This window comes from Atta cephalotes, assembly GCF_000143395.1.
Source record: "Atta cephalotes unplaced genomic scaffold scaffold00097, whole genome shotgun sequence".
NCBI lineage: Eukaryota > Metazoa > Arthropoda > Insecta > Hymenoptera > Formicidae > Atta > Atta cephalotes.
The window spans coordinates 367,950-379,747 of record NW_012130161.1 but is presented as its reverse complement, the minus strand read 5'-3'; the positions used below and the strand labels follow the sequence as shown (position 1 = coordinate 379,747).

General features: G+C 30.8%; 3 protein-coding genes across 3 annotated transcripts; 2 read left to right on the top strand and 1 right to left on the bottom strand.

Annotated features, from left to right (window-relative positions):
- Window positions 1-1,383: 1,383 nt before the first annotated feature.
- On the top strand, window positions 1,384-4,049 carry LOC105624954 (heme transporter hrg1-A-like). The gene is made up of 3 exons (XM_012206297.1): window positions 1,384-1,547; window positions 3,461-3,634; window positions 3,814-4,049. The coding sequence occupies exons 1-3, from the start codon at window positions 1,424-1,426 to the stop codon at window positions 3,960-3,962; spliced, it is 447 nt and encodes a 148-aa protein (XP_012061687.1). The 5' UTR covers window positions 1,384-1,423; the 3' UTR covers window positions 3,963-4,049.
- Window positions 4,050-4,531: 482 nt separating this feature from the next.
- Window positions 4,532-5,924, bottom strand: LOC105624953 (peroxisomal membrane protein 11B). Its single transcript, XM_012206296.1, has 3 exons — window positions 5,869-5,924; window positions 5,099-5,214; window positions 4,532-5,019 (listed from the first exon to the last, which is right to left on the bottom strand). Exons 1-3 carry the CDS (start codon window positions 5,922-5,924, stop codon window positions 4,532-4,534), a joined length of 660 nt encoding a protein of 219 aa, XP_012061686.1.
- A 3,496-nt stretch (window positions 5,925-9,420) lies between these two features.
- On the top strand, window positions 9,421-11,313 carry LOC105624952 (minor histocompatibility antigen H13). Its single transcript, XM_012206295.1, has 6 exons — window positions 9,421-9,612; window positions 9,953-10,063; window positions 10,174-10,256; window positions 10,384-10,558; window positions 10,642-11,135; window positions 11,232-11,313. Exons 1-6 carry the CDS (start codon window positions 9,421-9,423, stop codon window positions 11,311-11,313), a joined length of 1,137 nt encoding a protein of 378 aa, XP_012061685.1.
- Window positions 11,314-11,798: the final 485 nt, after the last annotated feature.

The following is an 11,798-nucleotide window of genomic DNA, read 5'->3' as shown; positions in this document are numbered from 1 at the left end:
TTTTAATGTTGGTCTATCATACAATTTCCAATATCATTTGGAAGTATAAAAATATTATTAGGGTCACTACAGTAGTATTATTACTGATACACAATAGTGTCAATGCTGAGTATCCAGTAGTGTTACTACAATAGTAGTATATGATGACATATGACGTAACATAGAACTACTTCCAGTAATTGTAATATTTACTATAAAATTTATTAGAATAAAAATAATATATATATATATATATATATATATATAATTTAAAGCAATTAGTATTATTTCAGCTAATAAAAATAATCTTTCACATCTTTAATCTTATTAAAAACACGATATCATCATTTGTACATTACTACTATACTATATTTATCATTGTACATTACTATTATATTTAACATTAATTATATTTTTTATGTGTTCGCCTCTTTCACATCTTTGAACATGTTACAATTATACATCCATTATCATTATAGGTGTTCTTCAAAGAAACAGTTTCCATACGATCACAAAAATGAAGCTTGGTAAATGGAGATTCGTATGAGTGATCGCGCATGGGCATCATAAAATTAGTTTTGAAATTCATAAAATAAATTTTTTTATTATAATTTCATCGTGTATTCTCTGAAATATAATGCTAATCAATAATACTTATTTTCACAATAATGAAACTTTTAATGAAATTTTTTCCACCACTATTAGTGACACTACTTGTCGAATTTACTTATTGCTATTAATGACGCTATTAATGACACTAGTAGTATATTTGTATGCTTACTAGATCAATTCAAGATTTTTTTCCAACGAAAATTAATCGAAATTGGAGCAAAAAATCTGTCGAAATCGATAGAAATTTCGAAAATTTTCGATTTTTGTATAATCGAAATGACATCTTTTCGAGTAATTATTTCTGACTGGGAATGCGATACCGAATCATCATACTCACGCAATCACATCTTCTCTTCAATCTTTTGTAATCTGTACGTTCTAAATCATTTGAGTTTGTATTAAACCGCCTATATGAGTCAGAATCAATGAGTAACATTTATTTGCAAGCTTAACTATTTCCCGCCAATTGTCCTTCGCCATTAGTTAGTCATCGCCCAGACACGCTCGGCGCCACATTGGTTACAGCAGCAACGTAGCCATATCTATCATTACGATGAATATCGTACGTCGTATAACGAATGTCGCACGTAGTATGAATCCTACATTTCAAGTACACTGAGTTTCATCCGGAGCGATCCCGAGCAACTCCCGAGAGTCAATACGAACTATATTATACATTTGATTTGCCCAAGATGGCTGAGTTCAATCACGTTCTCTCATTGGCCAGCAAAAATGCTTACCCAATAGCACATCTTGTTAGTGTACTTTCACTATGTATCGAAAATCCAAACAGGGAACAAGAAGGAATAATACATTCAAATAATTTGGAAAAATGTTACGTGTTCTGGTGCGTCTACTAATTAGTGCTATTGGTATTGTAATGGCTGTATTTGCTTTTTTTATCTTGTTCATTATTTATGGCAATCGTGATGTCGGATTTTGGTCAGTATTAACAGGTTAGCGATTTTGCTTCATTTGACAGCATACATATGATTAAGGGATAAGTGTTTTAAACCCCCTCCCCTCCTCCCCGTCATCATTATTAATGAAATTAAGTTCATTTGATACATTTTGCATTAAACAAAGGAATTTGATAAAAACAAAAAATCGTTCTGCTTCCGTGAATCGAAAAGTTGATTTTTGAGGTCTGTTAGAGCTGCGAACATCGATCATCTTTTACGGTTGCACTTTCATGCTCTATCGCTACATGCGCGTATGTTAAGTAATTTTCGCTGTATTTGCCGACAAGATACTGTCAAAGATAGTCGATTCTTATAAAACTCTGACGATTGTTAAAATTAAGTGATTTTACTGATAGTACGAAAGTCATTTCACGATTTATCGTGTAGTAAACATATACACGAAACTTAATATTTCCTAGTCTATTCTACAATGTGTTTTTGTTTTACTATTTTTTACATCTTGTCTTTTTGTTTCTTTTCTGGTTTTTTATTTTCGAGATAAATCCTATTCTACAGTGTGCCTTTTTTTGTTTCCTGTTTTTGCTTTTTATCTCTTCTTTCTCTCTTTGCAACCGTTTGACAATTGCATTTCTTACTACATGTTTCCTGTTTCTCCCAAAGTTAGTTAATTTTTATCTCGGGCGATATAAAACAAAAAACTGGATAAAAAGACAAGATATAAAATATAATAAAAAGCAGAGAAAAAAAACATAGTATAGGCTTGTAACTTAATATTTGATGACTTAGTAATAGTCGATTTTTGTTTAAAATTGAGATTGAATTTGAATGTTATCGTCCGTGTTCTTTATCGCAATAGAAATGATAACTTTGGAAAAAATTGTAATTTTTCGGCAACATAAAGTAATATAGCATTAGCATTAAAAGCATACATAGCATTAAAAGTATACATACTTATCTGTACAGCAATCGTATAAAAAAAATTACAAATTACAAATAATGTATTATCGATATATTTGTGTATTTAATGCAAATTTTTATTAATTGTCGGTAATATCATCGTTCTTTAATTATTCCTCGGAGCCCTACTGAAATAAAATTAATAGGATAAACGTCAATTGTGTCCATGAGCTTGTAATCTAAATTGCATCGTAATAATTTATTTATACTGCTATCAAAAATATATGTAACGCGAAAAAGGGATTTGCATAATTTTTGTTTCTAATGTCATAGTTCTATATGGTTACAGTGAATAGTCGACCATTAAAATCAACTGATGGCTCTCGTAATATCTTGACATTGTTCTCCTGTCTATTTAATAAAAAGCTACAATCATTCAAGAAAATAATATAATCTCAACAATGATCCTCATATATATATATATATATATATATAATTTCATGTTCAATCAATAAAATATACAATTTCCACTTCTCCCATAAAATTCACAATTAGGAACGAAATAACCTCAATTATGTAATTATATACATAAATTAAGATTATGTTTTTAAAGTTCCTACCTAAGTTTCTGTAACCATATGTATATAATAATATTGGAAAGATTTCTTTATGTACTATTTGATAGAATAAATTAATTTTTTTTAATTCAATTTTATATTGATAGATCTTTATGTTCTAGACTCTGAATCGTTTTTCGATGACAAAAACCTTGAACAATAACCTAATAAATTCCTAGTCGACTCAAGTCCTAATTTTATTGAAAGTCTAAAGCATTTTTAGGCAAGTGTATATTCAGAATAAAGATTTGAAAGAGGAATTTTCAGTCTATTGAATTATACAATTTATTTATATGTCTATCAAAAATATATGTAATGCAAAAAAGGGATTGCATAATTTTTGTTTCTAATGTCATAGTTCCATATGGTTACAGTGAATGATCTCTTAGTGCCTGTACTAAGAATTTTTAAGTTCGATATCGGTATGTATAGGTGCCTTAGCTGGAATCTGTTTTCATTTACATTGGGTAAAAGGCAAAGAAACTTTGGAAAGATGGCATACTGGAGTTACATTACGAAATTTAAATATTGTGGGCTTTGTAAGTGCTGTAACTAGCATTACTGCACTGATTTGGTACCTGTTTCTTACGTTTTATTATCAAATTCGTAAGCATATTGTAATATTTTAGATATTTCACAGGTTTACTTATTTATTTTACGACGTTAGTTTATTTTTAATTATTTATTTTTAATCCTGTATGTGATTACATCTTGATTATACACTAGGAAATTACCTGTTGACTTACAATATTTACTAGTACATAAAAATTTATTTATTATTGTAGCCATTCGGCCAATTTCTGAAAGCACTGTAATAACAGCAGTATGGTCCATGATCTGTGGAAAATGGGGTATTACTTTAATGTATTACTCAAACAAATATGAATTATTGGTTCAAGAAGGAGCATCACCTATACTTACAGATAATGCCTGAAATATGATATCGTAATTTATATTTTTATAAAATAATATTTTTATAAAATAATATTTTTTACAAAATAAATGCGTAAGATAAATCAAACCTATTGAAGTTTTTATTTACGAGAAAAATATTTCATTTTATCAACTCATTAAATGAGAAAGCGCAAGCAAATGAATTTCAATATTTTATTATATCTGCAAATTTTTGTTCTTTTATTTACGTATATGCTATATAAACATATTGTTAGGAATTACAACGGAGTTTCTTCTTGATGATATTGGAAGGTATTCCTTCACTCGATAATTTGGACAAGTTTGATATAAACTTTTGTAAAATAACTATTAAGTATATCTTAAACATGAAAAGATTGTATATAAAGCCCATATATCTTCATTTAATCAATAAATAAACTTCATTGTAATTATAAAATTGTATATTTTAAAGTACAATAATATTATACCTATATACATTTATGCCTCCTCTCCCCCCCTCTCTTTCTCTCTCATTATGTATGTACATATACGAATAATGTAACGAATCTTACATGTATAAAAGTATAGGAGTTTACAAAACATCTTATCCTAAGGAGACGATTTATAAAGTGGATCGATAATTGTATATAAACCAATTAATGAAGAAATTATTCCAAGTAAACCTATTGTACCTGGAGTACATTTTGTGACACCTAATGCTGTCAATGGAATAAATAAGTCACATCCATTTTTAACAGTATCCATCGTTATTTCCTTGTGATTTTTTAGACAGGATAATATATAATATTGTTTAAATACATTCTTCTTGTGTTCCAAAATCTTGATAATCTCATAAATATCTCTTATTAAACTCATAACAATAGTTAATAACCAATACTTATTAGCAACTTTATTCCATTTTTCTAAATCAACTCGTAAAATTCCTACTCTGCCAATCCAGATAAAATGATCTGCTAGTAAGTACAAAGCATTTGCCATCTTTGCCATGGTTAATGTTATTCTCACTATAGGATCAGGATACTTCATCATTTTTAAAGCAGAATAAACGCTATCTAAGCATCTTCCAAAGCGCAGCACTAGAAAGAAAAAATTATATATGACATTTATTTGTTAGCTATAGAAACACGTTTCTATAAATCAGAGAGTTATCATTACATTTTCGAAATGAGCTAAAAGTGAATTCCAAACTTCTCAAAATTTCTGCAGAATATCTTGTGCTATGCACATTTTGTGCATAATACCAGTACGCTCGACTTCCATATTGAAGCAATCTGCAAGCAAAATAATTTTTTGATATTTCTGATATTGCTAAATAAAGCATAGTGCTTCATAATTTATAATCTTAATGCCAATGACAAATTTTTTTCAATATAAATTGGAAGTTCTTAACAATTTTTTCTTAATAAAAATGCTTAATTACATATAGGCCTATATTCCAAAATTTACTGCAAATAATGAAAATCTATATTTACACCACGTGCACTATAGATTTTCAGTACTGACAGTAACTTTTGAAACACAGCCATAATCTTTTGATTATAAATAATGGAGAATAATGAAAATTTTTCACAAAATGAATTCGTAAATAATAATAATTTTCTTTATGTAATTTTAAATAAATTTCTATACAATTTTGATTAATTGTTTAATCATAAAGATTATACCAAAAGCTACAATAATATATAAATGACATCGACTTTTTTAATATTTAATAAATAAAAGAATAAATCAATTTTTAATTTATAAGAGAATGTGTCACTAGAAATTATAATAAAAACGATTCAGTCTAGAAATAAAAAAATTGTCTTAGTTTTAAATTAAGATGATTAAAGAGCATAATGCTCGGCATGATGTAAACAGAGAATAATACTAGAAATACAAGTGAATAAAAGAAATAAAGGATTTTATCATCGTATATGACACACCTTATTAATTTGTCCCTCCCTGCCGTTTGCTCATTCAACTTTACAAAGATATCCATAATTTCTTTCGGACGAAAGAATCTTTAATTCACACAAATTGTGCAACTAACAAAAACAGATAAATAATTTTTAATATATATGTCAAAAATCATTTGTATTCAAAACGGTAGTTTAGAAGGTCTTACAAGATAAATATCTAAAGCAAATATCTTGTTGCTCTTTTACATTTGTCATAACTACATATCTTTTTTTCACAATCGCTTTCCATTATCACGAGCTAACAACAATTATATATTGGACTCTGCACTTAGAAAGAAATTATTGTAAAAACAATGACTGACTACTCAGAGATTATAAACCATTTTAATGAATTATTAATTCGCATGATTATAAAATGTAATAAATATATATTCATTAACGGAACTTATCCATATATTTATGACGTATTCGATTTTACTGACTCGATCTGACTCCGAGTCAATAAGCCTGTTCTTTTTGGCTGAACTTTTGCACCAGTTTATTTTCTTCTTTTTCTCTCCAGGAAGAAAGAGGAGTAAGAAAGATGAACTGATGCAAAAGTTCAGCCAAAAAAACAAGTCTATTGATCTGGAGTATTTTTTTGTTTTCCTATCAGAAACTACCACAAACTACCTTCGTCTCTAAAAATCAAAAGATGAAGATAGCCTTAGCCATAGTTGCTTCTGAATAACGGCATAACGAAAAAAACGCCACTGATACGGTACAATCGCAATAGAAGGAATAAGAAATAATGATTTCAATCTATCAGATATCGGACCAGAATACGATTTCTGATAGGTTGAAATCCTTAATCTTTATTCTTAATTCCTTATTCTTTCTATCATGACCATGATATCATGATCATGATTATCTCTAGAAAACTTTATCTCTAGGTTGGATAATACCACTGTTATCCCTAGGAAACTTTATCCCTAGGGTGGAAAGTGAAAAGTAACAGTAATTTTAACCATTGAAGTTAATAGTGAAATTTTTCACTTTTCATCCTAGAAAAAAAGTTTCATGATACCAAGAGCTAAACTGTGGCCTAGTTTTCCAACCAAGGGTCTGATCCGAATTGGAATGTAAGAACCAACCAACTGCAGTCGAGCATTCCCCTGTTACAGTCGAATGACAAGGGAATGCTCGATTGCAGTTGGTTCTTGCAATCTGACCCGGATCGAACTCTTGGTAAACTAGACCTGTGCAAGAAATGCAGTTAAAAAGAATAGACCGTTGATTTTCGAAATCGGGTCAAGTCCCTGCGCATAATAACAAGAATAAGGAATTAGTAATAAAGAATAACAATTTTAACTTATCAGATTGTGCGCAGAGTCTAAGTCAAATACGCTATTAGTTATTTATTTAAATTAATCACACTTCTAAGGATGCAGCCTCAATAGAAGGAATAAGGAATTAAAAATAAAGAATAATATTCCAACCTATCAGAAACCGTGTATTCCGGTGTATCCAATTTTTAATAGGGTGAAATCTTTATTCCTTATTCCTAATTCCATATTTCTTCCATTGTGGCTGTACCTTTATCCTTCCATCAATTTATAGCGAATTCAGTAAACTGCAATGCGCACTGAATGAACTTTTCAATGCCACGCATTTGGCTTGTGCGTACTTTATAGATGCCATCCCACATGCCCGTTATGTCTACAATGAGTCTTTATTCGGAAGTTCTAATATCCATATTCATAATCAGACCTTGTACTTAAGGCTTCCTTAAATTTATCTTTAGATAGCAGCAAATGAAATAATTCGTATCTAAAAATAAATTTAAGGAAGCCTTAAATATAAGACCCGAATATGAGTATAAGTCTATGAATATGAGTATAAGTCTTATCGGTGAAGTTGGCCAATAGCTAACTTGTGCGACTAGTGCTGATTATCCAACTTTACTGATTAAATCTAAGAATGCGTTCCAATTAACGTTCGCAACGCTCTCGAGCATTATTCTTACTAGAAAATTGAGTTCACTACAATTCCGTTCCGTAAGAAATTTCTCTTCTCGTCTCATGTGGTCGGAACGAAATGAAAACAGACGAAATGTCGCCTCTCAATCTAATTTGCTTAATTTAATCGACATTTCGTTATTGTTGATTCCGTATCATCTCTTCCATGGCCATTCCGGTAGTTCCGATACAGTAGAGAAACTTCTTACGAAACGGAATACTTAGTGAACTCATTTCTAGTAAGACCGTTCCAATTCCGTGTACATAGGACTCTTAAGCCTATTCTACAATAATCGTAAGTGTAGTTGTAAATGGTTGTAATTTTAAGTATTGACCAATCAAGTCGAATGTGTGGAGAATATTTGACTGTGATGGATCAATTCTTACAATTACAACCGCTTACAACTACATTTGTAACTATTGTAGAATAGGCTTTAGAGTTAAGTAGGAACTATGGTAAGAGCATGTTGGAGCACGCGACGCGAACAAATCTCTAGTTTACTACGTTTACGGATACTAACTAATAACTTTCTATTGAATGATCTTAATTTGGACGATACGTGTAAACATATATATGATGGCTGCGGTCTCACTACAATGCTTTGAAGCGTTGCTTTGGTTGACCAATTAGAAAAAAAATTTTACTAATTTACCAATCAAAAATTGCTTTAAAGTAAAATCGAACCATACCCGATGTGTATTTATTTAATTATTTTGATACATACTGTACCAATTTAGTACATCTTTCTTTGAATATCTCGTTGAAATTAAAATAATTTAATAGAAAGTTATTAGTTAGTACGCGTATCAAGTGCACGATGTAAACTAGACCAGTGCTATTTGGTATAGTAAAAAAAAACGTAATTCGCATCATGTCAGAGCACTAGTGCAGAGGCTCCGCACAATAAAAGGAACAGAGAACCGAGAATAAGAATTTCAACTTAATATCAGAAACTGTGTATTCCACAATACATGATTTCTGATAGATTGAAATTCTTATTCCTTTTATTATGCAAAGCCCCTCAGTGCATGTGCGCCGAATTCGCCATTAGAAAGAATCATGATGCGCATAGTATACACACGTAGTCTGTTCGCGTTGCTTGAAATCCTCAATATTTTTGCGCTTAAAATAAGATAGATACATATTTGGATGTTGAAAAGAGAAAAAAGAAAGATACTAAGAGTGCATGCATTGCGAAGAAACCGATTAATTGATGGTTCATCTCTTTTATAAGTATATATACATGTCCCTTCGTGCACTTTTATGCACTAAACTTCTATACAAATAAAACCGTATTAAATTAAATAATACACAAATTAATCGTTTATACATGTTTTTAAAAATTTTACTAACAATCAAAAAATGCTTTGAAGTGCATTCATAGCATCGAGTGGACCGTAGCCACAGAAAAGAAAACAGGCAGAGTACTGTAGAGTTGTGATTGGTCGCGCTGTTCCGCTGTAAATTTTCACTCATGTAACGCCAGCTATATCCCTTCCTCATCGTCATCGAATGCAGTCATGTGTCGTTTTCGTCTTGTAATTGCTTGTAATCTGGTCTAGTGTCGACGTATCCAAGATGGCGAGCACGGTGAATGAAATTTCGACACAAACGAATGAAAACCTAACGGAATATCAAAATGCAACCACGGCGAGAATACCATCGACGCCCGAAGGAATGGCCATTGCGTACGGCAGCCTCATTATTATGGCCATTCTACCAATTTTCTTTGGTAGCTATCGTGCAGTCAAACACCATAAGGAGCAGCAGGTTAGCCACGAATCTTGACATATGTTTGACACATACATTTTTACAAGATCTCTCTTTTTCACATCATTTTCATCAGTATATCATCAGTATATCATGATTTGTAAGAAAATTCTTTGATAGTCTGGTATTTATTCCTTTTTCCAAATATATAATTCTTCGTGTAATTATAAGATTAAATAAAATTAAATTCAAATATCCAATATAATCATGAAGAAGCACAAGTGTGCGCGCTATAGAAATGATACTACGATACAATTGCAAAATTATGTATTACCGTTTATGTAGATATTGTTAGTTTCTCTTGAATGTTTCACTATTTCTTATATCTTTTATTTTATAGCAATTATATAAAACAAGTGGCGAGCAACCTGACACAATGTCTCGTAGAGAAGCTGCCATGTTTCCTCTTATCTCCAGTGTTACATTAGTTGGCTTGTATATATTATATAAGGTAATTGGATGTTTGTATATAAATGTTATTTTTGTAGAATGAAATGTTAAAATTTTATTTTATTGATTTTTGAAGTGTTCAATGATAAACTGTATAATTGTTTTTCGCAGGTATTTGCAAAGGAGTACGTTAATTTGATATTAGCTGGATATTTTTTCTTTCTTGGTATTCTAGCTTTATGTCATCTTACAAGGTAATTTAAGCTTTTTTGTATAATTATAAATATATCATTGAATCTCTTTAGTAATTTCAATGAAATATTTATATTTGATTCATCTTTAGCTGTATCAAGGAAATTTTTAAGTATTTTAAAATTTCAGCCCATTAATTTCATCATTAGTACCTGCTGCGATTCCAAAGACGCAGTATCATATTTTATTTACAAAAGGAAAGGATGATAAAGAAGAGCATATAATTAATTACAAGTTTAATCTTCATGACATTGTATGCCTTGTGTGCTGCTCGCTCGTGGGTGCTTGGTATCTTCTGAAAAAAGTAAATGATAAAAAAATCAGTTTTTAGACATAGATTGAAACTTTTTAACATCTTTGTTACTCTGTTATTTTCTTTTTTTTCAGCACTGGATAGCTAACAATCTGTTTGGCATAGCATTTGCTATTAATGGAGTCGAATTGTTACATCTTAACAATGTCGTGACTGGATGCATTTTACTGTGTGGGCTTCTGTTTTATGATGCTTTTTGGGTGTTTGGTACAGATGTAATGGTAACGGTGGCAAAGTCCTTTGAAGTGCCGATTAAACTTGTGTTTCCACAGGATCTTTTAGAAAAGGGCTTGAATGCTGGTAATTTTGCCATGTTGGGATTAGGTGATATTGTATTGCCTGGTATCTTTATCGCGTTGCTCTTGCGATTCGACAACAGTTTGAGCAGAAAAACAAATGTCTACTTCTATTCGACATTTTTTGCATACTTTATGGGATTACTCGCCACCATGATGATCATGCACTTGTTCAATCATGCACAACCTGCTCTATTATATTTAGTACCCGCGTGTATAGGCACGCCATTGCTCTTAGCGTTAGTCAAAGGAGACCTCAAGGCATTGTTTTCGTAAGTATTTCTAAATCCTTATCATTGTACGTTATATCCGTTTCTTCATGTTTGTAACACGTACATGAAAAATTCTTTTTTTTAATTATATTTCAGATATGAGGATCATCCATCACCACCTACAAACGCGGCAGAACAATCGGAGCAGGTGCAAGTAGAAACGAAAAAGGATAAATAACCTTATTGAATGTAAAAAAAAAACGTTATGTACGATTTGCATTATCTTGTAATTATCTTTCGATTTCATCGTGCGTATGGAAAATGGAAAAGAATATGAGTAATAGTTCATAGTTCATGCTCAAGACGTACAATCACGCATTGTAAAATACAATAGCTTATAATTATATCTTGCAAATAAGTTACAAGATATATCTATATGATATGATTCACAATGAGCGTTCGCGGTATCGTTTTGATATTGTTTCGATCTGAAAAGGAAGATTTCAACATAAGATTTAGGTAGCCGAGAACGCTATTTCGAATGCATGCAAAAGAAATTTTTATCACTCATATATGGTATCAATGATGACATTTCGAAATAGTTAACGAGAAAATTTTAAACAATAGAACAGAATTTGATTGTTTTATTGTTTTATAGGATCGAGAGAGAGAGAGAGAGAGAGAGAGAGAGAGAGAGAGAGAGAGAGAGAGAGAGAGAGAGAG